Source organism: Grampus griseus, assembly GCF_964374135.1.
Source record: "Grampus griseus genome assembly, chromosome: 12".
In the NCBI taxonomy this organism is placed as follows: domain Eukaryota; kingdom Metazoa; phylum Chordata; class Mammalia; order Artiodactyla; family Delphinidae; genus Grampus; species Grampus griseus.
Window position 1 is genome coordinate 6,601,412 of NC_139006.1, and position 25,365 is coordinate 6,626,776.

The 25,365-nt window shown below is 45.1% G+C and overlaps 2 protein-coding genes across 3 annotated transcripts in view; both read left to right on the plus strand.

Moving 5' to 3' along the window:
• The window catches only part of MPHOSPH9 (M-phase phosphoprotein 9), a 50,973-nt gene extending 35,482 nt beyond the window's left edge, over window positions 1–15,491 (plus strand). For both annotated transcript variants that reach the window (XM_082667793.1, XM_082667792.1), the window contains 8 exons: window positions 5,355–5,489; window positions 6,353–6,528; window positions 7,659–7,805; window positions 8,621–8,741; window positions 9,541–9,644; window positions 10,314–10,561; window positions 10,866–10,934; window positions 13,602–15,491. In XM_082667793.1, the coding sequence (XP_082523919.1) occupies window positions 5,355–5,489; window positions 6,353–6,528; window positions 7,659–7,805; window positions 8,621–8,741; window positions 9,541–9,644; window positions 10,314–10,561; window positions 10,866–10,934; window positions 13,602–13,703 (1,102 nt within the window). In that variant the 3' untranslated portion in view covers window positions 13,704–15,491. The remainder of the gene's footprint in view (window positions 1–5,354; window positions 5,490–6,352; window positions 6,529–7,658; window positions 7,806–8,620; window positions 8,742–9,540; window positions 9,645–10,313; window positions 10,562–10,865; window positions 10,935–13,601) is intronic.
• Window positions 15,492–19,411: 3,920 nt separating this feature from the next.
• PITPNM2 (phosphatidylinositol transfer protein membrane associated 2) overlaps window positions 19,412–25,365 on the plus strand; it is a 143,505-nt gene continuing 137,551 nt past the window's right edge. The window contains 1 exon segment of the mRNA XM_082667265.1: window positions 19,412–19,439. The gene's annotated coding sequence lies outside the window, so the exon portion shown is untranslated.

A 25,365-nucleotide genomic window follows, 5' to 3' on the forward strand; every position in this document is an offset into this window, starting at 1 on the left:
ACAAGGACATCGGGTTAGAACATCTCAAAAGGTCTTTTAGCCCTAAACTTCCAGAAATTTTATTCCCGTGTTAATGGAAAGAATTATGAAGGTGGATCTGCATTAGGTTGTGTGGATTTTTCTTTCTAGTTTTTCCAAATTAGCTTTGTTATAATCTAAGAGCATTATCTTGATGATTCATTTACACAGTAAGTTTTTTTCATATTAGAATTGTTTTTATTGTGATTTTGATGTAAATAAAGAGTATTAAATGAGTAGGTCATAACTTCCTAATATTGATGTTTTATCAGAAAAAGATTAACTTGCAAATGTCAACCTAAGTTGTAATTGTCAAATGAGAAACATTTCTAGATCTTTACTAATTAATATTAGTAGGACATAATGAATTATTGAAAGGTAAGATAATGTAAATAACTGAAATTGGACATTTGAGATTGAACAAAAAGGAGGGCTAAAGTTGGAGTCAGGGAGGGGCCTTTCTGTGGAGGGACGCGTTAGTGGAGAGGGAAGACATGCAGAGTCGTTCAGGTGGGAGGTGTGGAGGGAGGGGTGTTCCAGGCAGAGACAGGGCTCTTGCTGAGTCCTGAGGTAGAAAAGTGCTTAGTCTCATGTTTGAAGAACCCAGAGGAGGCTCATGTGGCCTGACTGTTCCCAGCAAGGGACAAAGGAGCCCCAGATAAAATCACAGACCCATCATACATCGCTTTCTCAGCCAGGGTCAAGGGTTTGGATTTTACTGTAAGTCCATTGGGACACCTTTGACGGGTTTTTGTTTTGTTTTGTTTTGTTTTTTTGTGGCACGCGGGCCTCTCACTGATGTGGCCTCTCCCGTCGCGGAGCACAGGCTCCGGACGCGCTGGCTGAGCGGCCATGGCTCACGGGCCCAGCCACTCCGCGGCATGTGGGATCTTCCCAGACCGGGGCACGAACCCGTGTGCCCTGCATCGGCAGGCGGACTCTCAAACACTGCGCCACCAGGGAAGCCCGGGTTTTATATAGTAAAATTGTGTCCCCTGATTTCTATTTTTTTAATGCACCTGCCACGAGGAGGGGAAAAGAGTAGAAGCAGAGAGACTAATTAGGCTATTGCAGGGCTAGGAGAGAGATGGTGCTAGCTGGGTGGTGGCCATAGAAATGGACAGACGAGAAGGATTTGAGAAGATTCTGGATGAATTGGATGGCAAGGTAAGAAAGGGAGGCGGCAGGTGAGTCCTTTGTTTCTGTCTTGAACAGCTAAAGGTGTGGCATTGAAGCAGGGAGGAGATGGGAAGAGCAGACCATGGGGTAAAGATCAGAATTCACGTCTTGAAGATCTTCGTTTGAGATTCATGTAAATTCCAAGTGGAAATCAAGCAGATGATGATAAATTTCCGTTTGGAGTGCAGAAATGAGGCTGGAGTTATAAATATTGGAGTCGTCTTTCTAGATAGGGCTTAAAGCTATTGGATGGATGCGTCTGTTTAGTGAGAAGCAAGCCCAGGACAAAGCTCTGAAGAACCCCAGTGTTTTGGTGTTGGGTAGAGAAGGAGCTGGCAAAGGAACCTGAGAAAGACTGAAGCAGCTGTTAAGAGAGCCAGTGAGATGAGGAATGGGGGTCTGTTGGATTTGAAAGCTGGAGGTTCCTGATGACCTGGAGAGCAGTTGGCACGGAGTGACCGAAGCGGAAGGCAGTGGTGAATGTATTGAAGAGTGAATGGACACAACCTAGATGTCTAACAGCCTGAATGTCAGTATATTGTGATACATTTATGCATAATACTGCTCAACATGACAGTGCACAGACTAGATTGGTGGTTGGCAAACTACAGCTCCCCAGCCAAATCTAGCCTACTGCCTGTGTTGTTTTTTTTTTTTTTTGCTCTGGGCTGCACGGCTTGCAGGATCTTAGTTCCCTGACCAGGGGTTGAACCTGGGCCCACGGCAGTGAAATCGCGGAGTCCTAACCACTGGACTGCCAGGGAATTCCCATACCACCTGTTTTTGTAAGGCCTGTGAGCAAAGAATGGTTTTCGTTTTTAAATGTTTGGGAAAAAAAGTCAAAGAATAATATTTCATGACACCTGAAAACTATATGAAATTCAGCTTTCAGTGTCCAGAAATAAAGTTTTATTGGAACATACCTAAGCTTATTCATTTGTGTATTGTCTATAGGTGCTTTGTGCTGCAGTGACAAAGTTGAGTAGTTGTGACAGAGACTATCTGGCCCATAATACCTAAAATATTTATCGTCTGGCTCTTTACTCACAGTTGCCAACCCCATAACTAGCCTGTCAACATGGTTTAACCTTAAGAACATAATATTGAACACAACAAAAAACTAGTTGCAGAAGAAATTGGGTACTAGGTATATCGACTTTAGCATGTACATCAGCTCTGCAGATCTTACGGGTCATACAGGTGGAGTAAAGGTGTAAAAGCACTCACGGGGATGCTGAGCACAAATTAGCATGAACGGTTGCTTTTGGGAAGAATGAGGTTGGAAAGGTACACAGGGGACTTCAGTTGTATCTGTATTGTTCCGCTCCGTAGGATTCTAAAGGATATACGGCAGAGAATCAAGATTTTATAAAGCGGGTTGGTTGGTGCCTGAGTATCATCTGGATGTCTTCATGCTTGAACTATTTTACATTTTAAAAAAATTTTTATTTATTTATTTTTAGCTGCGTTGGGTCTTCGTTGCTGCACGCAGGCTTTCTCTAGTCGTGGCGAGCAGGGGCTACGCTTCGTTGTGGTGTGCGAGCTTCTCATTGCAGTGGCTTCTCGTTGCGGAGCATGAGCTCTAGGCGAGAGACCTCTATAGAGTGCAGGCTCAGTAGTTGTGGCGCACGGGCTTAGTTGCTCTGTGGCATGTGGGATCTTCCCGGATCAGGGCTTGAACCCGTGTTCCCTGCATTGGCAGGCGGATTCTTAACCATTGCGCCACCAGGGAAGTCCTACATTTTTTTTTTTTTTTTTTTTTTTGCGGTACGCGGGCCTCTCACTGCTGTGGCCTCTCCCGTCGCGGAGCACAGGCTCCGGACGCGCAGGCCCAGCGGCCACGGCCCACGGGCCCAGCCGCTCCGCGGCATGCGGGATCCTCCCGGACCGGGGCACGAACCCGCGTCCCCCGCATCAGCAGGCGGACTCTCCACCACTGCGCCACCAGGGAAGCCCCCTACATTTTTTAAGTGAACAGGAACCAATAAAGGGTTAGTATCCAGAATATAAAGGACTACAAATCAAAAAAAAAAGAGAACATCCTCAATAAAAAAGTGATAAAAAATATGAAAAAGCTGTTCACAGAAAAAGAAACCTAAATGGCTAATGAAAATGAAAAGATGCTCATTTCACTAATAATCAGAAAGTTGCAAATGAAAACAGTAATGGGATACCACTCACACCATCAGACAGGCCAGTCATTGTAAAATTTCACAAAGATATGAAGAAACAGGAACTCTCAAACTACTGGTTTGACTGAAAATTGGTACAGCGCATCTGGAGGGTGATTTGTCAGTATCCAGTAAGACTGGAGGTGAGCACACCCCAAATTCCACAGTTCTAGTTTAAGGTGTTTACCTTGGAGAAATTCTGACACATGTTCAATAGAGCATTGTTGAAAGGGGATACATTAGAAACTAAACATCCACCAACAGGAGGAAGGATAAATGACTTGTGATGCAGTCATACTGTGGATAAACTATTAAAATGGTAGAGCTGTAGATATTAACATGGGTAAGTCTCAAACATAATGTTGAGTAGAAAAAGCAGCATTAAAAGGATGCGTACATTATGCCCTTTATGTAATTTTAAAAATGCAAACAACCATATATATGCTATTTATGTCTTACAATTAAAAACACATATGGTAAAGATGTTAGCATTTATTAAAACTAAGTATGGGCAAGTGCTTGTTATAGTACTCTTTGTAATTTTCTAAGAATGTTTGAAATGATTCTTAATTTAAAAATTGAGGGGAAAAGGAGTGACTGGGAGCTGAAATGAAAATACTGACAGATAAAAGAGGCAACTCTTAAAAAGTTTGGTTGTGAAAGGAAGCAGAGAGAGGAAGACAGGAGTTCCTGTCCCGTGGTTTCTATTTTCTCTCTGGAGTGTGATGCAAGGTTATCACCTGACAGTCAAGGCTGGGGCGAGAGGTTTGAGGAGAGTGGAGAGGGTGTCAGATAGTCATATTGGGGAATCGGAGCTCCTTAATTACGGGAAGATGTGTTGGCAGCCAGCGTTGGGTGTCCACTTGAGATAGTGATGGTGATTCTGTGGTGATACCCCAGTCTACACAGCTGGGCAGCTTTTGTCCAGCAAAGCTCAACTGTAGGAGTACAGACACAGAAGAAAAGTGAGCTCATTGTAGTCAGACAGGCTTAGGTTTGCTGCCAGTCAGATGCGATGGCAAGTGAGCAGGGAAGGGGGTCCAGGCGATGAGTACTGGTTACCAAGGAGCGTGGGCTGGGGTGGTGGTCGGAGTGGGGTGAAGAGGAGCCTGACAGCTAGGAGGGGCTGGTGCCCAGGGAAGGGGAGGCCCAGGGTCGTGGGCCTCGCGGTGAGAGCGCCATGGGGATGCTCGAGCATGGGAGCCAGAGCATCTTTGGAGCTGTGATTTCTGAAGGGAGCTGCCTTCTCTGGGATGATGCGTGCAGTGAGCGTCCTCTGAAGGGGCGACTGAACAAGGGAGTCGGGTCGTCGGCAGGAGTTGGGAGCAGCTCCCGTGTGCGCATGGAGGCCGCGCCGGATGAGGGCAGGAGGCGGTGTGGAGAGGATGAGGCCTCGAGTGACCGGAGTGTATGGTGGGGTGAGCCTCAGTCGGGCCGGGCTTCACAGTCACAGGGAGGAATGTCATGGTCTAGAACTACACTGTTCAGTACAGCAGTGCTGGCCACCACAGCTGTTTAAATCTAGCTGCGTTGCAAGCATTTACGAGCTCGTGTGTATGTGGCCGGTGGCCACGGTATTGTACTGTGCACATGGAGGGCATTTTCTGTCTTCACAGAAAATTCTGTCGGCAATGCTGGTCTGGGAGGAACAGGCAAGGTGCTCTTGCTTCACCTCAGGGCCCTGAGCTCGACGGGGCATAAAGGGTGTGAAGTGCGGTGAGGGGCTGGGCCGGGGTGTTCGGAGCCGGGTTCACGTGACGGTACCTAAATCTTGACTGTTCTTCTGAAACCAAGAATAACAATTCAGTTGGAGCTGAAAACTGTAAAATAGAGTTCATCTAGCTAAAATAAGATTGTTTTATGCTGTTTTTAAATTCCTGTGTAAATGTGGAAATAATATTTCAGAGCAGGTTGTTTTCTGTATGTGCTCAGTCTAATCTGGAGCGCAGACCATGCAATGCCTGAGAACACTTCTCGTCCTCACAGCACGCTGGCGAGCTCCGACGTCAGCCGGCGGAAGTGGCTGATCCCGGGAGCAGAGCATTCCATCTTCACTGGGCAGCCTCTGGACACGCGGGACAGCAAGGCAGACAGCCAGCCGGAGGACACCTGCCTTGCTGGGTGAGACAGCTCCGTCGAAGATCATATTTAGAGACTGTTAGGTTTTCTTAGAGATTTCAGTTGCCTTTCAAAGTTCAGGAAGTTGTAAAGAACCATCTCCTTGTTCCTTTTACGTCTTAATTTTGAGGATCTGATTTTTACTTTATTTTGAAACGCTAGTGCTTTTCGGAAATTTTCCTTCTGTAGGCCTTGAGGAGCTATCTCCACCTGTGCCGCTGGCATAGTGCTGTGCCCTGTGCACGGGCTTACAGTTCGGACAAGAGGTTGGTCCTCACCCTGCAGATAGCTGAGCCCCCCATGAGCAACCTCGTTCATTTACTCCAGAGTGCCATATAAATATTATATTTCTGTATGCTCTAGGCTGTGAAAAGGATTGGGAAGCACTGTTCTATTATATACAGGCTCAATTTTATTGATTTGCCTTGTGAAGCATACGTATTCATTGTGGAGTAACTGTCAACCCTCATGATATTCCCCTAGTAATCCCGGTAAACCATCTTAGTTCAGGCTGCTACAACAAATTACCCTTGACTGGGTGGCTTAAGCAACAAGCAGTTATGTCCTACAGTTCTGGAGGTGGGCAGTCTGAGATCAGGATGCCAGCATGGTTGGGTCCTGGTTCTGTCCTCACATGGCCTTTCTTTGGTGCATGTGTGTAGGGAGAGATCAAGATGTCTCTTCCTTATTTTATAAGGGCACTAATCTCAGCTTGGGGGCTTTACCCTCATCATCTCATCAAAACCTAATCACCTCCAAAAGGTGAGGACAAGAATTCGTCATAAGAATCGCGTTCAACATAAGAATTCTGGGGAGACACAAATATTCTGTTCATAGCACCGTGTGTCTTACAATTATTATTTAAGGTACCATTCTCCTCTGGAAAAGGATCCTTCACCTGGAAGTTCACCAACAAGTTTATTGATAAAAAAACAAAGAGACACTTCAGACACACCAATCATGAAAGCTTTGAAAGAACTTGATGAAGAAAAAGTATTTAAAAATTGGGGCACACAGACGGAGAAAGAGGATACCTCAAATAGTAAGTATTTTATTCCTTGATAGAAATATAGATATATAGATCTCTTTCTCCCCCAATTATATTGCCTTCTTAAAATGAAATGCCTCAAGTAATAAAATAAAAAGTTAAATTTATTTTTATGCTGTTTCGGCCCCATTGCAGACAGTTGAATCCCCTAGTTGTTAATTTTTTTAAAGTAATTAATTAATTAATTTGGCTATGATGGGTCTTAGTTGCAACACGTGGGATCTTCATTGAGGCATGTGGGATCTTTTGTTGCGATGTGCTGACTCTTCATTGTGGCGCGCGGGCTTCTCTCTGGTTGTGACGTGCGGGTTTTCTCTCACTAGTTGTGGCGCTCAGGCTCCAGGCCGTGTGAGCCCAGTAGTTGTGGCACTGTGGCTTAGTTGCCCCGCGGCATGTGGGATCTTAGTTCCCCGACCAGGGATCGAACCCCCATCCCCTGCATTGTAAGGTGGATTCTTTACCACTGGACCACCAGGGAAGTCCCCCCCAGTTGTTAATTTATCATTGTCATCACATAGGTACCTTTTCAAATGAAATATTATGTTCTGATTATTAAAGATTTACGTGGCATTCTTAAGGATATTTGAAAACTTTTCATATCAATTTGTCTTACTTGCACACATCAAAAAGTTACGACAGGCATTTGGTGTTCATAAAGTGAGATGTAACGTTTCCTACTCTCCCTTTCTTGGTTACTGAGCATCTATCAGTAGGACAAGAAGTATGTTTAATACTGTTTATTTCACAGGTCCAGGCGCTTGTACTTGCTCTGGTGCTTATTTGGTTGGGCCTGCTAATTACATCATTAACGTCTTTGGCATTACCTTTCCAAAGCAGTATCCGCTAGTAAATAAATTAGTGACCTGCTTTCTAAAAATAAGCTCTTGAAAAATCACCTTGAATGCCAGTTGTAAACAGAGAACCAGAATGAATTCATTGAAACCTCACACGTTTTTCTTCATCAAGCATTTTTTAGCATTGTAATGTGGTGCATTTTGCAAGTAATCATTATAATCTAGATGGTGAGAAGAATTGCTTGCTTGGTGTAACCATCTGTTAATAAAAAGCAGATAACTGAAGCTAGGTTTGTTTTGTATTTCTTTTTTTACATTTTTCTGTTACAGAATTAGTGACTCCTCGGCTAACTGACACTTCAGTCAATGCAAGTCGGTCCCCAGAGAAAGGTGCCCAGCAAAGACAAAAGAGATTTAATTCTGCTTCACAGAGATCGTCATCTTTACCACCTTCAAATCGTAAATCAAGTACTCCAAGTAAGAGTTAGAGGTTTATGTCTCTTGGGCTTGGAAGAGTGGCATCTGAGCCATACACACTGTTTGATGCTTTCTGTGTCCCTTACACTCTTCCTAGCACCTAGTACAGTGCTCTGAACACAGAATCCCTAAATACGATCTTGTTCAATAACACCATCTGATTGCACAGTTACTATGACTATAACTGAAGAAATTCTCACCGTTTATCAAAGTGAGATTTTTGAGTGTGTCCCGCAAATGTTTTGCAACTAATACCACTTCACAGTTTTTGAGACAAACTCAACTAGATATTTTGACAACTATCTAATTAAACAGTAGTTCAAACAAATTAAGCTAGCCTGAAAAATGATGTTTTTTTCCATATATTTACCTAAGGTTACTCAGCATTAGTCACCTTTTTCTTTAGCCAATTATAAGTATGGTCTTAAAGTTAAGCATTGGGCCTCTGTGTATCCTTAATTTCCATCTCCGTAACTGCTGAGGAGATTCGTGTATGACTGTGTTATTAGGAATGTTCACTAGTGCACTGGTGTTTCCATCTTATTTCCAGTCGACTTCTAAAATCCTGAAAAACCAGTTTTGAGTCAGAGCGCTGCAACTACAGTCTGATACACTAAAATCTTGCCAGTGGTTTCCTCTAGATGTTAGGATTATGAACTATTTTTACTTTGTATACTCTTATTTATCTTCGAAAAAGTTTTACAATGAAAATGTATTCTTAGTTAGAAATAAGGTACTGGAAAAGAAGCTATGCTCTGCCAACTTAGCATATACATAGAAGGAACAGACTGTCTCCTCTTCGTTTTCCTCTGTAGCAAAAAGAGAGATTATGTTAACACCAGTGACTGTGGCTTATAGTCCAAAGCGATCCCCTAAAGAAAATTTGTCCCCAGGATTTAGTCATCTACTTAGCAAAAATGAAAGCAGCCCGATTCGGTAAGTTCTCTAAAATTGTTGAATAAAATATATATAGTATTGATTTTTTAAAAATGTCAACTTATGCCTCTAGCTGCCACTAATTTTTCAGTTGTTAATGGGGATGCTGTGGATTTAAATCATTTAAATAAATGTCATACTAAAAATAAAAAAGTACTATAATACGTGAAAACAGTTTTTAAGTGTGTAAACTGGCTACTATAAAATTTAAATACTGCCTCAGAACCTCTTCCAGCTTTTGGATATAGAATGATAATTCTTTGTTTTCCTGAAAAGGTATAAGATACAGGGAGAATTGGGGGCCATTTGTACAAGAAAGTGGGCTGTCCTGGTATGGCCCTGGCACTAAACACAAGTTTACCTGTGCTCCTGAGACAGTTCTCTCTGAAGTGTGGTTGGGAGTGCGTGCTGTGGTGGGAGGGCCACTGACTCCTAAGACATGAGAGCTGGTGGCCCAGCTCCGTCAGGCTCTTGGGGAAAATTACTGAAGCACATTGAACCTCAGTTTCCTCTTCTATAAAACGGGGGTAATAATGCCTACCTGCTTATTTCATATGGTTGTTACAGAGATCGGATGAGATAATGTATTGGTAAATGCTTCAAGTCGCCAGTATGTAAATATAATTTTGTGTTAGAAAATACAAATTAAATTTCAGTTTTAAAAAATTATATGACCACCTTTCTCTTTTAAAGATATGTGAATATGTAAGTTAACTGGATGCCAGCTCATCTTTCTAGTGGAGATAGGGAACATCAGTTAACACTTTTTTTCTCACAAGTAACTTGCTTCATTCAATAGATTTGATATACTTTTGGATGATTTAGATACTGTTCCTGTGTCTACAGTACAACGTCCCAATCCAAGGAAACAACTCCAGTTTCTTCCTCTAGATGACTCAGAAGGTACCTTTTCCTAAAAAAAATTATCAGTTATGGTTTTAGTCTTTCATTTTGTGAGTTTCTGGTATCTTTTCAAGGTTCTAAATGTCATTATATCCTGCACTTAAATCTTTTTTTACCCAAGGGCCTCTAAAAATAAGCAATTGTGACACTCATATTGTGTCAGTGTTGTTATCCTCATTGGAAAGTTGGGAAACCGAGGTACAGGGGATGTTAATCTTTAATTACCAGGGCCATACTGTTCAGTTTTTTATATTCTGTAACTTATATGCACCTTCTTTTTCTCATTTATATTTTAAGTTTCTTTTTCTCATTTATCTTATAAAGTTATAAGATAATGTATGTGAAATCACTTGGGTAGGCCCTTCAAATACTAACTCTGTAATGTTGGTATATGTCCGCTAAATGTGTTGTTTAGTTTTTAAACTTTTTTTTTGCTTTAAGTTTATTTAGGGAAGTTGTGAAGATTGTCAGACTGAGGGCAGGGCTTTTAGAATTCTGTGGAGAAAAAAACTGAGTATATATGATTCATTATGTATCTCTCTTCATTACATTTTTTTGGCCGCGTAGCAGCCATTTCCAGAAAGTGAAGTTGGGTAACATATTTAGTATGTACGTGCTCTGTTAGAAGAGCTGATAAGAAATAAAAGAAACTTCTTTTCTCTCTGACAGAAAAAAAATACTCAGAAAAAACCACTGACATCCATGTTAATCATAGCTCTTCCCCCGAACCGTTGCCAAGTGGAGTGAAGAAAGTCTCTGTGAGATCAGCCTGGGAGAAGAATAAATCAGTTAGCTATGAACAGTGTAAGCCTGCCTACGTACCACCACAGGGTAATGATTTTGAGTATACAGCAAAAATTAGGACCCTAGCTGAAACGGAACGGTTTTTTGATGAACTTACAAAAGAAAAAGACCAGGTAAAAACAAACATAAAAAAGTGTCTTAAATCTTTGTCTGCACTTAATGCTTACGTCTGAGGAAGAGTCAGGAGGGAATTACTGAGTCAAACCCAGGAAGTTACTGTGGATGCCACACAGAGCTGCACTAGAAACGTGTGTGAGCCAAGCTGTTGTTACTAATTGTGACAGAGGGGACTTATGCGAAGTCGAGATGGACGAGAAAGTACTAGGCTGAAGTCTTTTCTTTCCATTCTGTTATAAACCTCCCTGCCACTAATTAGAATTCTCCTATTTTTATTTAAACATTTTTTTGTGTTAACAGATTGAGGCAGCACTAAGCCGAATGCCTTCTACTGGAGGACGAATCACTCTGCAGACAAGATTGAATCAGGTGAAGTGTCTTACCCTGGGTCTGCTTTGGAGGCTTGGTGCGAGTCAGTGCTCCATTTAACCACGAGGATTTTTTTTTTTTTTTTTTTTTTTTTTGCGGTACGCGGGCCTCTCACTGTCGTGGCTTCTCCCGTTGCGGAGCACAGGCTCCGGACGCGCAGGCTCAGCGGCCATGGCTCACGGGCCCAGCCGCTCCGAGGCATGTGGGATCTTCCCGGACTGGGGCACGAACCCGTGTCCCCTGCATCGGCAGGCGGACTCTCAACCACTGCGCCACGAGGGAAGCCCTCGATGATTTTTTAATATCACAGTTTTTAGGCACACTGAAACAGTCGATCAAAACTTTTAGCCTTTACAGGAAGTGTTTGGATGATAGCGTATTTTATAACTGCATGCTAGCTTTCAGGAACAAAAAGTGATTTTACCTTTATACTGCTAAGAAAAAGGTGTTCATGCCATCATGTTTTCAAGAAACTAACTTGGGAGCAAATGGCAGTATGTCTGTTAACAGATTTTACATTTTTAAGGCTCTCACATTAAATCTCCCTTTTTTGTGTTTGTTTTTTCCTCCCCAACCTGCAGTTTATTTCTGAACCCCTTTCCATTTAGTAGACATATAAAACAGTGGCACTTTGCAACTGGAATAGATGTGAGGTTAAAAAGAGAGGTGTGATTCCATTATTGAGCAGGAGATGGTGCAGGCAAAGTGGGCCGTGTACATTTTTTTTAGTTGCTTTTCAAAGAGAATTAAAATGCATGAAACCATGGAACATTTTAAATCTCTTTTTGTAACATTTTAAACATAACAGCAATGATATGTCTCTTATATAACTGCAAGCTTTGGCTTTTCAGTGCCTTAATGTCAGGAAAAGTTCAGTTTCAGATTGATCTGTGAGAAGGACACACAGAAAATAGCAGAGGTCTTTTTCTAGGGCCTGTATCCTTAACTTCTCTTTTTTTCTGACTTTCTTTCATTTTTTCTGTTGTTCTGAACGTTTTTATTCAGTAATTTGTAAAAGTCAACACATGAAATTCATTTTAAAATAGTTTACTGGGGGGACTTCCCTGGCAGTCCAGTGGTTAAGACTCCGTGCTTCCAATGCAGGGGGTGCAGGTTCGATCACTGGTCGGGGTACTAAGATATCCCGCATGCCGCGAGGTGCAGCCGAAATAAATAAATAAATAAACAAACAAATAAATAAAATAAAACAGTTTACTGGGAAAGTAGAAAGAAAACTTGTTCATACTCTAAATATCTGAAACTTTTGTTTAATATATTTTTTTACATAATGATGATAAGCTCTTAAAATAAGACTTAGAGGGCCCTAGGTTCTGTTCATATATGTCAAAGCTATTTCAATCCAGTAAGAAGACAAATGGCAGCAAAAAAGGGCTGAGGATGCTTGTGTATGATTCATACGTAAAAAAGGTAAAATTGGGCAAAAAATATTGAAAAATGCTTGGCCTCACCAATGAGTAAAAAAATCCCACACATTTAAACAAAAGCATGGTTTTTAAACTATCACATTGGCTGGTATTTAAAAAAAAAAACAAAACAAAAAACCACCAGAACCTGGGCTAGGGAAAAGCTTATCCTTTTACACGCGAGTGGAAGGAGAAAGCGTCACAGACTTTCTGGAGTTCAGCTTGACATGTATCCAAAGCTTTAAAATTTTACATTTCTTTGGACCTTGCATTTTTACTTTTGGGAATGATTCCTAAGGCAGTATTTATAGGTGTGTGTAGAGGTATGTTTCAGAATATATATTGCAGCATTATTTGTGATATATGAAATTAGAAGCAACCTAAATTTCAACTAAAAGATTCTTGATTAAATATGGTATATCTGATAGAATATTGCACATTAATTTACAATGATGTCATAAAGTATATTCCATAACAAGAAAAGTTAAATTGAAAAACATTCTGAAGTAGAGTTTGATTCTGATTTTATTTTTCTTAAAACTGGTGTTCCTATCTGCAGAAAAAAACCAGAAAGGGGAACAGTGGTTATTTGTTGCTTCTTGCTCGTCTGTCTTCTAAAAATTCTAAAATGAACGTGTAATTTTTTTTACAATTTAAAGTTGTTGAAGAGAAAATTTTTAAGTTTTATTTCAGGATACCATTGGAGTTAATATCTAATAAAGTATCTAAAATGATGAATATATATTCCAGGTACTATTTAACAGTAGTACTATTTATTTAAAAATAGCATTTGTTACACTGACTCATTGTGAAATATCTTGTTTCTTGGAAAAGTCTCCTCCAGCGTTTTTCCTCTTTTTTAACCTCGAAATTTTTGTCACAAGAAAGTTATTTGATATACTTGTAAGTGGGATACGGCACCAGTCAGATGTGTCCGTTTCTTCTGGCGAAATGTGTGAAGAACGTTCTAGGTTCCTCTTGTACTGTTCTCAGTTCAACGGAGTCAAATAATTCTCTCCTTCTATTTAAAGATAAGCAGTTATCTTGAATGGTTGAAAAGTTGATTTATGTTTCGTTTAAAAGAAATAATGTAAATGACGATTTGTATAAAAACCAAAATGATTGTAATTTTGATGTTTATACTTGCTCTTTTGCTGAAAGAAAAGTCATTTTGGTGGTAATTATAGAATCGGTGAACTTGATGTAGAATTCTAATTAAGTTTTTTCCATGATTTTCACCCAGGAAGCCTTGGAAGATCGCTTGGAGAAGATTAATCGAGAGCTGGGTTCAGTTCGTATGACATTAAAGAAATTTCATGTTTTGCGCACCTCTGCAAATCTTTGAGATTTGTAGCCATTAAATGTTGAGGCAGTTTTGTTTGCACTAATGTGTAATTATGCACTCAGAAAAGGCAAACTATTTTGTACTGTTTATAAGCTTTCACTCAGTAGTTTTACAATCATGCTCTTCTTTACACTTGCTATTTTATACTTCAAATGGCCACATATTTTCAAGATATTTTTGTTATGCTCAGGAATCTCGTATATTTTACTATTTAAAAAGTATTATTTTTAAATAGTATATATATCCAATTTATAGCAAGAATAAGGAAATGTAAATAGGGGAGACAGCTTTGTTTCTAAACAAATAGTGTTATCCTTTTACCATTAACTTTGCACACCAATTTTATAAACTTGTTCTACGTTGTGAATATGATTCTTTTTTTTTAAATAAATGCTTAAGGACAGCTTCCGTAATGATAGAGTAATACATGCTGAATGCAAAAAAAAAAAAAAAACAAAAAACAAAAAACAGCATACTCTGGATTTAGTTGTGTTGAAGTTTTTTAAAAATAGTAATGTAATTCGTGTTTGAACCATGTCTTAGAGTGAATATTGGAATAGTTAATAATGGAAATATTGGAAATAATGGAATATTGGAAAGCTTTGAAAGTAAGAATATCTCATTTTGTTTCCCTTAAACTTCATTATTTGTAAGAAAGAAAAATGATAGAGATGTAATTCTCTAATTTTGTGATAGATGTAGTACTTTTCAGAAAAGTTTAACAACTGGGGAGTTGTAGCTTTCTGCCCATCATTCTGAATGTAATTTGTGTCCCGCCCTTGACAATGAGGTGATAAAGCTTTGATGGAAATATAGGCCACCACTCAGGTTGTAAGAGCAACCCCAGTTTCCTCAGTGTACGTGGCCTCAGCTGTCAGATCGTCATGAAGACATTTTTAACTCCTATCCCCACCCCCACCCCCACCCCGCCAAAAAGAAAAATAAATACTCCCATAGTAGCTGCTGTAAGAACAGTAGGCTGAGATGAGAGCAACCTTCCCTGCTTGTTACTGGACAGGGAACGTGTCTAGATAGAGCTCGGTGCCTTTCGCGTGGCCTTGCTGGAGGGCTCCAGCGCACTGCCTTGGCAATGCCTCCTGGCTCTCAGAAGTAGCACGTGGGCAGGAAGCTGTGCTCTGATCGGGAGCCTAGCAGGTAGAGGTCCTGACTTCTGGTCAGGTCCAGGCTGCTTAGCTGCCCACTTTTTGGTGGCCAGTCAGAACCCAGTGCCCACATATTCAAGCTTGGTATGTGTTGACAAACAGACTCGTTCCAAACTTTCACCATTGATTCCCACTGATTCCGGTTTTACAGTTTGGTTTACTTTTGAGCTTTTTCTCCTTCTTCTGTGGCTCTTGAGAGCATGTAGTTATATTGAGCCAAGCCACCCATTATTCCATTAGGGTATATGTATGCCTTCGAGCAGGGATCTCAGATAATCTCTGAGCACCCTTCACCGGAGCTTCCCCTGCCTGAGCTCGGGCCTGGTGCCTGCAGCCTCCCTGCTCAGCTCAGGGGTTCCCAGCAAGCGGGGGTCGCCTGACAGCGGCCTCTCTTGCTCCTTCCTGTCCGTGAATCAAACCTTTGCTTCCAACTCCTGCAACCTGTTGGAGACCTCCAGCTAATCAGAGTTACTCATCAGCAGAATCAAGTGCCTTATTCTTGGTGTTTTTTCCTAGTCTTTTTTTCTTTTTAATCTCCTAGTTATAGTGAAGAAAACGTTCTTTTTAATCAAGTTCCAGGAGAGCTTGTGTCAAGACTTAATAAAGGGATCGACTTTACCGATGATACTCCCTTTAATGTGTTCCTATACATGATATTAAAAACTAACTTGAAAATTATTAGGATGTTTCATTGTTCCCTACTTGTATTGTAAAGTCTATTACATTCTTAAGAATAGGAAATGGCCATTTCAGAAGAGATGAGCGTTTTCTCTTGTCAGGGAGTTATCTTCTTAGTAGTCTTATTCCAATCTAAGCCCCATTAAGATGTGTTCTGTACCTCTCAGGAAACATATGCTTTGATTTGTGACGTGTGTAATAGATTGGAAGTATCAGTCACTTATTTAAAATTAAGAAAAAAAAATTTTTTCTTCGTAGCTGTGAAGAGGGACACCAAGGAAAATCCTTTCAGCCGTCTTTCCCTTTGGTAATGCTTAACGTACACATACTCCAGTTAAAAACAACCTGAAAGCTGGAGAGGTGGCAAGCTTAAAAAGCACCTGTTGTTGCTGTCTCTTGGGCTGAGCTGCAGTTAGTGACAAACCTAAGTGGATCTTCCACTTCTGGGAAGTGCCTTTTAAAATGCAAGTAGAGTTACTGCTCTCCTTTCCCCTGGATCTACCCCCTTCCTTTCCCTGAAAAGCCTCCTGAGGTGGGGGGAATGTCCTCTGTCCTTCGAGGGTCCCAAGTAGATGTAGCTACTAGGCAGCGCTAGGACTGTAGCAGCTGGGCAGGGGACAGGCGAGCCAGACAGACCTGGGTCACACCCTGCTCAGGGCCGCCTTCCTCCATGTAAAGATAAGAAGCTGCCTTCCATTGTGAGAGCTTATGTAAAGTGCCTGGTGTCTAGTAAGTTTTCAATAAACAGTACATTTCTGATTCATTCTGGGTTATTAAATAGGCTTTTGAAGTAGCGATTTCAGTGCTTTCTTAGAAAAGGAGACTGTGTCCCCAGCAATTGACTTAAAAACTGCCTTGGGTTGGTTGACATTTGTTAGGTGGTCTAAGCTGTTCTCTCCATCTTTTTGCAAAAAATGAGCTTTCTTAGAGTTTAAGTGAGCTGGGCTCATTTAGAGTTTAAATGGTGTGCTTTTTTTAATGAGTAATTGATAACTTGGCTAGTGTAAGTTCAGAAGCCCTGTGATCTTAAGTAAAGTAGATGATTTGGGGGTTATCTGATATAGGCTGTTTTACCAAAAAAAAAAAAAAAAGTATTGCCAATGTAATCAAAATAATTGCACCTTTGAATGTTCCATAATTAGACTTCTAAAGGTGCTGGCCTGTGACACAGGAGCACATGAAGGAAGTGGCTGCCACTGAACGTTTGGAAGATCTATATGAAGATTATGATTTGCTTTTGGAGTTTGATAAGCAACCAAAATTTGTTCCCCTTTTTAACTCAGAAAAGCCAGGTGCTTTGCTGAATGCTATTTGAATTCTGAACTCTGTACTTATAAATGTAGAAAAGTTAGACACTTTTGTCATTTTAATTTTTAGATATCTCAAAAGCAGTTTTCACTAAATTTTAATGTGCCATTTGTGCTGTGAGTCTCTAAGAAGCTTTTTAAAAAATAAATACATATCTAGAGCCCTTTAGGAATCATAAAGGTAAATCGTATTTACCCATCATAAGTGATTGTACATGGTTATGAGATTTGCAGGTCTAATTAAACCAATTATATTGCACAGATTTTGCAGGAGATAATTTCCTGCCTTGCCAAGAGTTCTGTGGCAGTTTAATAATATATTAAACTACACCAGTATTCTTAGGACCTGTTTGTTAAGCCTTCCCCTTTTGATTTGTGTTTTATTTCAGCAGACCCCTCTCAAATAGGAGGAATCAAGCCATAAATTTGCATTTGCTGGACATTATATGTCATGTCATCGCTGTGACTACAGACTTCAAAGATAATGTTTTATTCACAATTTCACTGTAACAGTGACCAATATAACGTGAGAAATTTGCTTCCTGTAGTGCTGCTGACATTAGACAAAGACCAGTGCTTGTTGCAGTTCTTAAATCTAGTCAAATGCTGGAGTAATGAAATTGTAAGCTCCATGAAAGCAGGGACCATCTCCTCTTCATTCTTGAATACAGGCACTTAATAAATATTTGTGCATACAAATAACTGTGATATTAGTGTATTTATTCCTAACTGGCTAACTGTGGGATCTGGTTTTTAATGGTGTTAAGTCTTCCGCGTTACTGGTCTGAGGGCAGTCATTGCAGGGTTACAATGGCAGCCGTCCAGGTGCTCTGTTCCGACTGGCCTACAGGCAGAGCCTCACTCTGGAGATCTGTATGCTCTGAAATGCTTTTTTTTTTTTTTCTTTTTACTTTTATTATTAGGTTAAAGCACAAGTACAGGGAGAAGTAGCAGCAAAAGCGTGTGTCATCCAATCCGGTTTCCACGGGTCCTCAGGCAAGGAGGATGGTTGTACAGGAGACAGATGATGACTCAATCCCTGGCCGACTCAGAACAGCACTGGGGCTGAAAACCTTTAATGGGTCTTAGGGCACCCCTTGGTGGAGGGAAGGAGTTGAGGGTTTAGTGTTTATGGGGACCCCTTCACTTGTCTCCGTGTGATCATGAGGCGTTTTGAGGCAAGCTGTGTTACGGCGGCTCTCCTGGCCCGTTCAGTGTCCAAGGAGATTGGACAGCCTTTGGTCAGGGTTGTTCTCTCTGACTTGATCTGAAGTCATCTTGGAGCGCTTTAACTTGAGCTTGCCCTTGCCCTTCCAGGGGAAGGCGCTCCCCCGCTCCTCTCGACCTTATAATACTTAGTGATAGGTAAACTACCCGTAGGTTTTGGGTGTGCCCTGTTTAATTCAGTTACTTCAGATCTTGACAAACAAGGCCATCCTTGCTCAGTCTAAATATACGCTTTATGATTTCCTTTAAATTTCACTCAGTACCCTCTTGGTCCAACTGGAGCGTCCAGTCGGGAGGGAACATCAAGATGAAGCTCTTTCTGATCCTCGGCCAGTTCCTTGAGGTCAGGGACTAGAACTTACCCTCTGGCTACTATTACTCCCACGACTTCTGGTGACCAAAGAGCATTTTCATTTTTTGGTCCAGACCATATTTGGGATCCTGAGGAGAGAACTCCTTGATGCCTATTTCTGCAAATCGGGTCGGTAACTGATGCATGTACCCGGCATCAAGGTTTGGACTTCAATTAACTACCTTTGGTTTGTCCACACATTCCAAATGCCTTCCGAAGTCTTCCGCAGTTCGTTCCCCTTGATTTGTCATTTTACTCCCGAAGGACTTGATTTTTTTGTTTGTATTTTTTTCCAATTTCTGCAGATCTCCTCGTTCCCTTCCCCTCTTACTGTTCGCGAGTCTCCCGATAGGCGAGGCCGATGGTGTTAAAAGGGCCGAGAGGTCGTGGGCCGGGTCCAGCGCCCGGGGCCTCCCGCGCGGAAGCGAGCCCCGGGCTTTCGGGGGTCGCCGGGGCGACAGCACGTCCGGCGCCGGAGCGGGGCCACCAAGTTTGCCGGGTTGCTCCGGGCGGAGGCCGGCCCTCGGGACGGGCGGAGGCGGCGGGCGGCTCCCCGCGTGGCCTGACGGAGGCGCAGGCCTGCCGCCGAGTGAGGGAATGCGAGGCGGGCCCGGCGCGCACGGGCAGCAGCGGCCGCTGGGGCGCGCGGGGCACGGCGGCGCCGCGGCGTAGAGCTGTCAGGGCGGTCCGCCGGCGCGCCCGGCCCCGCGCCCCGCCGGCCGCCGCCTCCTCGTCGGCCCGCGGCCCGCGCTCCGAGCGCCCAGACCCGCGGCGGCCCGCACGTGCGCCCGCCCGCCGCACGCCCGCCGACGGCCGGGGAGCATGCCCGCGGGGGCCCGGCCGCTCGCCCGGGGCCAGCTGGCGGCGGCGGCGGTGGCGGCGGCGGCGCGCGGAGCCGCGGGGCGCAGCCGGCCGGGCCGGGGCCGCGGGGCCGGGGCCTCCCGGGCGGCGTGAGGCGGCGGCGGCCCAGCGCTGCCGAAGAGGACGAAGCCGCGCCGCGCGGAGCGGGGTGAGTGTTTCGGCGGCCCGGCCGGAAGGCGGCGCGGCCGGGCCCCCTCCTCTGGCCCGCGCGGAGCCCCCGGGGAGGGGACGGGCGCGCGGTGGGGACCCCGGCCGGGCGGCGGCTCCCGGAGGCCCAGGCCCGCCCGCCCGCCTGTCCGCCGGCCCGCGCGCTCGGCGGGAGGGAAAAGTAGGAGACCCGTGCCCCGCCGCCCCGCTCGTGGGGGAGGGTCTGGCGCGCGGGGATCCCGGGCTCAGGAAATCGCCCCCAGCCCGGCCCCCGGGAGGCGCTGGCCCTCGGGATTCAGGGGGTCCCCCGACGCTAATGCCTAATTTCCGTCGGTTCCGGCTGAGGCGCGGAGGACTCCCCTCCCCCAGTGACAAGTGTCAACGGCGGCCAAGGGGCAGGTGTGTGTGCAGCGTTGGGAAGGGGCCGAGAGGAAGTGGTGGCCAAAGCCCTCGGTCTAGCCTTCTGGGCTTCCCGCCTCCACCTGGACAGCCCTCCAGCGCTGGCCTGGCTGGGTGGGTGTCCGGGGCCTGAGCCCGGGGTGCGGCCCTCAGAGAGGGGGCCAGGACTGGGAAGAAGTGCTGCCGGTGTCCCCCTCGCTGGAGGAAAATCTGGCCCCTCTCCATCCCGTGAGTCTCCCTTTGCTGTTGCAACCTGAGGGGCCGGCGCTGTCTCAGAGCGGCGAGCTTCCTCCCTACCCGCCTCAGCCTTGCTTGTCAGGGGCAGGCAGGGCTGATGGGGAACTTGGGGAGAGGGAAACGCTAGTGCCCGCCTCCGCCATAACGTGTAGCTAATTCCGCCGGGAAACCTCAAGTGGACATTCTGAATAAATAGAGTGTGTTTGCTAGGCAAATGTCATTTCAAGGCAAATCTTTAGCTCTGTCCCTTTTCAACGCATTTGCTGCCCCTGCGTAAATTCCAAATTCCTCATCCTACACTCCTCTCCCTGCCTCTGAAATAGGGACTGGGGCAGTTCTCCAAAGTCTCAGGCCTCCTTGCGTCCTTCCCTTCAGAATCAGGGTTCTTCAAAGGGGACCTCCTCTGGGCATCTTTCTCGGTCCCCTCCTAGCTCTCTCCCCAGCCGCTACCTGGGAGCCACTGGGGCTATAGGCTAGAGCCCCCCTCCTCCTTTCTGAGGGGAATGTGGTAGATGCTCCCCGTCATCTGAATCTCCCTTGCGGCCAAGCCCCCAGCGTGACTCATCTCTGCTCTGAACTCCCACTGCACCTTATCTGTGTCTCTTGTGTGACTCTTATCACCGCCTGCCTTATTTTATAGTTACTTTTGGGCCTGGCTTATCTCCCTGGCTGGATTGTGAGCTCCTGGAGGATGGAGGACAGGGGTGGAGTTTGATTCATCCCTGGTCCCCCGCCCTGGGCCAGCACCCTGTGCACCGTCAGCGTCAGTGTCTGGATGCAGTAGAAGCCCCCTCCCCAGCTTGCCTCTGGGGACCTAGTTTATCTGACTCCTGGACGGTCCCTGTTAAATTCTTCTTCTTCTTCTGTGATGGAGGAGATTCCCAGTCCTCTCCCTTTGCAGAGAGAAACACAGTGAGTTAGGAAGGGCTGTTTTTCTTATAGGGAGGGACTTGCCAGATGACTAGGACAGTACATGCTCTGCTATGACGATGGCCCGGCACAGACTCTGGGCTCTCTGGGCATTGGGTGTGGAATGGGCTTCTCTCTTTGGCCTTCTGCACTCGCCGTGCAGGGGATGCAGCAGGGTAACTGAACTGTGGGAGTCAAGGCTCCAGGCCTGGCCGTCCCATAAGGTCGTACGAGCTTCACTGAGTCACTTGGTTTCTCTTGATCTTGGTTGGTCCTTCCTTATGGAATCTGAAAGAAAATTCCTCTGCTTGTATGAGGCCCTGTAGGATTTGGGCCTTGCGTCCTCTGCCTTAATGACTGTTCGTTACCGAGACCCAGGCTTGTTGTCTTCATTGACCTTCCCAGGTGGAGTCCATCACCTCCACCTTTGTGCCACCCTAATGTAACTTAGGCAGAACGGCAGTTAAATGTTACTCTCTGCCTCCCTGCCAGACTGAGCTCCTGTGGGGTCAGCGCCGAATCTCATTTCTCTGCATCCCCCATGCCTGGCACATGGGAGGCTCTAGGTAAAATGTCTGTGGGATAAATGGTGAGGAGCTAAGAGCCCTTGTCCCAGGTGGACTGTACATCCTCTCTCACTGGGGCCCAGCTTTGCCTTCCTCCATATCTAGAGGCCTCTTTTAAAACCAGGCAGATGTTCTCTTAACCATCCCATCCCGTTAAAGCTTTCCAGCTTGGTCCCTGAGAAGAGCCAGTCGTGGAGAATGTACAGTTCATTTGTAGAGATTAGAAGAGGAAACTTCTGGTGATGGATTTCCCTGGTGGCGCAGTGGTTAAGAATGTGCCTGCCAATGCAGGGGCACGGGTTCGATCCCTGCTCTGGAAAGATCTCACATGCTGTGGAGCAACTAAGCCCATGCGCCACAACTACTGAGCCTGCGCTCTAGAGCCCGCGAGCCAAAACTACTGAAGCCCGCGTGCCTAGAGCCCGTGCTCCGCAACAAGAGAAGCCACTGCAATGAGAAGCCCACGCATCGCAGTGAAGAGTAGCCCCCGCTCGCCACAACTAGAGAAAGGCTGCGCACAGTAACAAAGACCCAATGCAGCCAAAAATAAATAAATAAATTTATTTTTTAAAAAAAAAAAAAGAAGAGGAAACTTCTGGTGCTTCATGATCGCTGCCTTGCTGCTTTTGGAGAAGACAGCGGGGGGTGGGGGCGGGCATGTGCTCTGTCATGGAAGGACAGTGATCTCACGCCTGCGTCCTCAGCCATGGGCAGGAGACGTGGTCAGCCTTGCAGACAGCCCTCCTGAAACCTGCTCACCAGGACCCCCTGCCACTAAGTGGTCTTCAAGTAGCTTCCCTGTAGGTCCTTCCGTCAATGTTTATTAGGCTTTCACTGGGTACCCGGGATGTGATCACATAGAGCCATGGCGGCCATGGCAAATCGTCGTCTGGCTTTGCTCTAAAACCAGGGCTAACCGTAACGTGGGGCGTTGCCCCCTTTCTGCTCAAGTCTTACAGAGTCTCGTATGAAAAATTTCTTTTAGAATGTACGGCCAGGCAAGATTTGCCTCCCCTGTGGGCGGGGAATGTAGGTTGCTTCTTCCTTTGATAACGAGAAGGAAGGTGGAGCAGGAAAACAGGCATGGTTTGTGTGCTGCACGCACACAGCGTGTGCGAGGCTTCCCCGCGAACCCTGCGCGTTAGATGGTGTTCTTCCTCCATTTTCCCAGAGAAAGAAGTCAACTGATTGGCCCTAAGGCACTCCGGGTTTGTACCCAGTTCTGCCAGACTCTTCCCGTTCCACCTACACTGTCTTTCCAACTGATTATGGTCACCTCCTCTTCCCTGGCTTCCAGGATGCTGGGAGCACAATGCTATATTTTCATGTAGTGACTGTATTCACTTACCCTTGTGGTCAGCATACTTATTTCTACTTTACCGTCTGTCTATGTGCACGTATATATGTAAGTGTAAATCTAGCTGTATTCTTTATAACTCATCACAAAAGGTTTCTGGAAAACTGGACAGATAAGAGTTGAATATAGTACGTAACATTGCACCTAAAGCTTAGGCTGACTCACGGTGTGGTTAGGGAGATGCTCCCACGGGTAACACCGGGCATGTGAGATAAGTGTTGCTTAAACAGCAGACAGGCTTCAGAGGAGGAGACACCCTTTCTGGGTAAGGCGGTCAGGGGTGACTTCCTGGAAGAGGTGGGATTTGAAGGAGGCCTTGAAGAATGGGTGGAGTTTTGATAGTCAGGGCACCTGGAAAGGTGTGTAGGATTTAGAGTCAAATTTGTGGTTTTCACCACGGCCCTACCGGAAAAGGTTCCCGCGTGAAAGGAGAGAATCGGTCTGGAGGGAAAGTGGGGAGCCTGGTGGTGCCTTTTCAAGTCTTCTCCAGCCTTGCTGGAGGGTCTGGGAACACTGGAGCTGGGAGGGCTGTACCCCATTAAGGATGAGAGGGCGAGGCTGACAGAAGAGCAGTGACTTGCCCAAGACCTGTCCTGCAGCCTGGAACCCAGGTCCCTAACTACCAGCTTGGTGCTGGCTCTTTATACTGGCGAAGTTGAAGTCGGACAGCAGCCCTGTACATCAGCCCTTTCTTCCTGTCAAACGGGTACAGGGGTACCGTCTTCCTCACTCCCAGCCCAGCAAACACCAAGAAAAACCCCTGCTAAGCCTTTATGACCAAAGGCAGAAAGAGCACTGTTGGGGAGGAGAGCTGGCATTGTGGTCCAGACTCTGCGCTCCCAGTTCAGCGGGCCCGGATTCCATCCCTGGTCAGGGAACTAGATCCCTCATGCAGCAACTAAAGATCCCACATGCTGCAACTAAGACCTGGCACAGCCAAATAAATAAGTATTAAAAAAACAAACGTAGAGACGTGGATGGATCTAGAGACTGTCATACGGAGTGAAGTAAGTCAGAAAGAGAAAAACAAATATCGTATATTAACGCATATATGTGGAACCTAGAAAAATGGTACAGGTGAACCGGTTTGCAGGGCAGAAGTAGAGACACAGATGTAGAGAATAAACGTATGGACACCAAGGGGGGAAAGTGGCAGGGGAGGTGGTGGTGGTGCTGGCATGAATTGGGAGATTGGGATTGACATATATACACGAATATGTATAAAATAGATAACTGATAAGAACCTGCTGTATAAAAAGAAATTCAAAAAAAGTAAAAATTGCTTTAATCGTTTAAAAACAAACAAAAAATATAGTTACCGTTGAAATGAAGTTCGTCAGAATAATAATTAAATTTGAAAAAAACAAAAAAACACAATAAACTGCCCTTGCCAGAGGACAGAAACAAAATGAACCAACAGGCAGGATTCCAGCAACAGACAAATCAAACCCAAGCAAGAGCTTTGGGGAAGAGCATCAGGAAAGCGGTTTCACACCCTCTCCTCGCCGAAGCCCCGAAGCCCCGAGGTCCCGCTTCCCTCTTGTGGGAAGGTGTTGGGAGTTGGGCGTGCAGGGGAAAGGCAGAGAGTTATGGAAAGAAGCCGCAGGACTCGGGGACCCCGAGGCTGATTTCCATCCCGAGTGATGCTCATAGTCAGCTGCAGGAGCGATGGCCTCACAGAGCGGAAGCCCTCGAGTATGACACATCTTAGGTCACGTGTGCACACAGTCGAGGCCCATTCCTGGCAGTTCTGTCAAGGGCCCTGAACCACTGCTCTTAGGGGAAATGCGGAGTTAGGTTCCCGCCAGCCTCTGGTCACAACGTATTTGTCCTCCGATCAATACATAACCCTCTTATGTGTGTTTCTCTTTAAAGATGCCTAATTTATTATATATTACTGATTCATTAACTGAACTCAGCCAACAGCACTATCACTCCCGCCTGAGCGAAGCTCGTCTAACACACGAGTTTCCTCCATAAGGTACATCACAGCCTCCTCGGCTCTGAGCAGCTCTGAGCACTAGGCAGTGCTTTAGCTTCATGCTCAGGGCCATGTTAAATCACTAACAAAAAAAGCACCAAAGTGTGAAAACTGTGGCAGTACATGGACCACGGAAAGGACACTTGTTGACAGTTTGAACTGAAACAGGAGGCAGAGGGCCACCTTGTTTGACCTGTGCTGCACATTGGGCGTTGGGTGACTCAGTTTCCCCCCCCCCACCTCCACCCCGTGCATGTCTGCAAATGACCTCGTAAGCGCGGCGATCGTCAGTTTCTGGGTTACAAGTAAACTGTAGCAAGTGGGCGGATTCGTAAATACGGGAATCCGTGAATAATGAGTAAGGACAGTTTATACAAAGTGGTTCCACAACACAGCATTCCGGAGAGATAAGGAGGGACTGTTGCCACATTTTACAGAAAGGAAAAAGGCTCAGAGAGGTTAGTGACTTGTTGGAGTT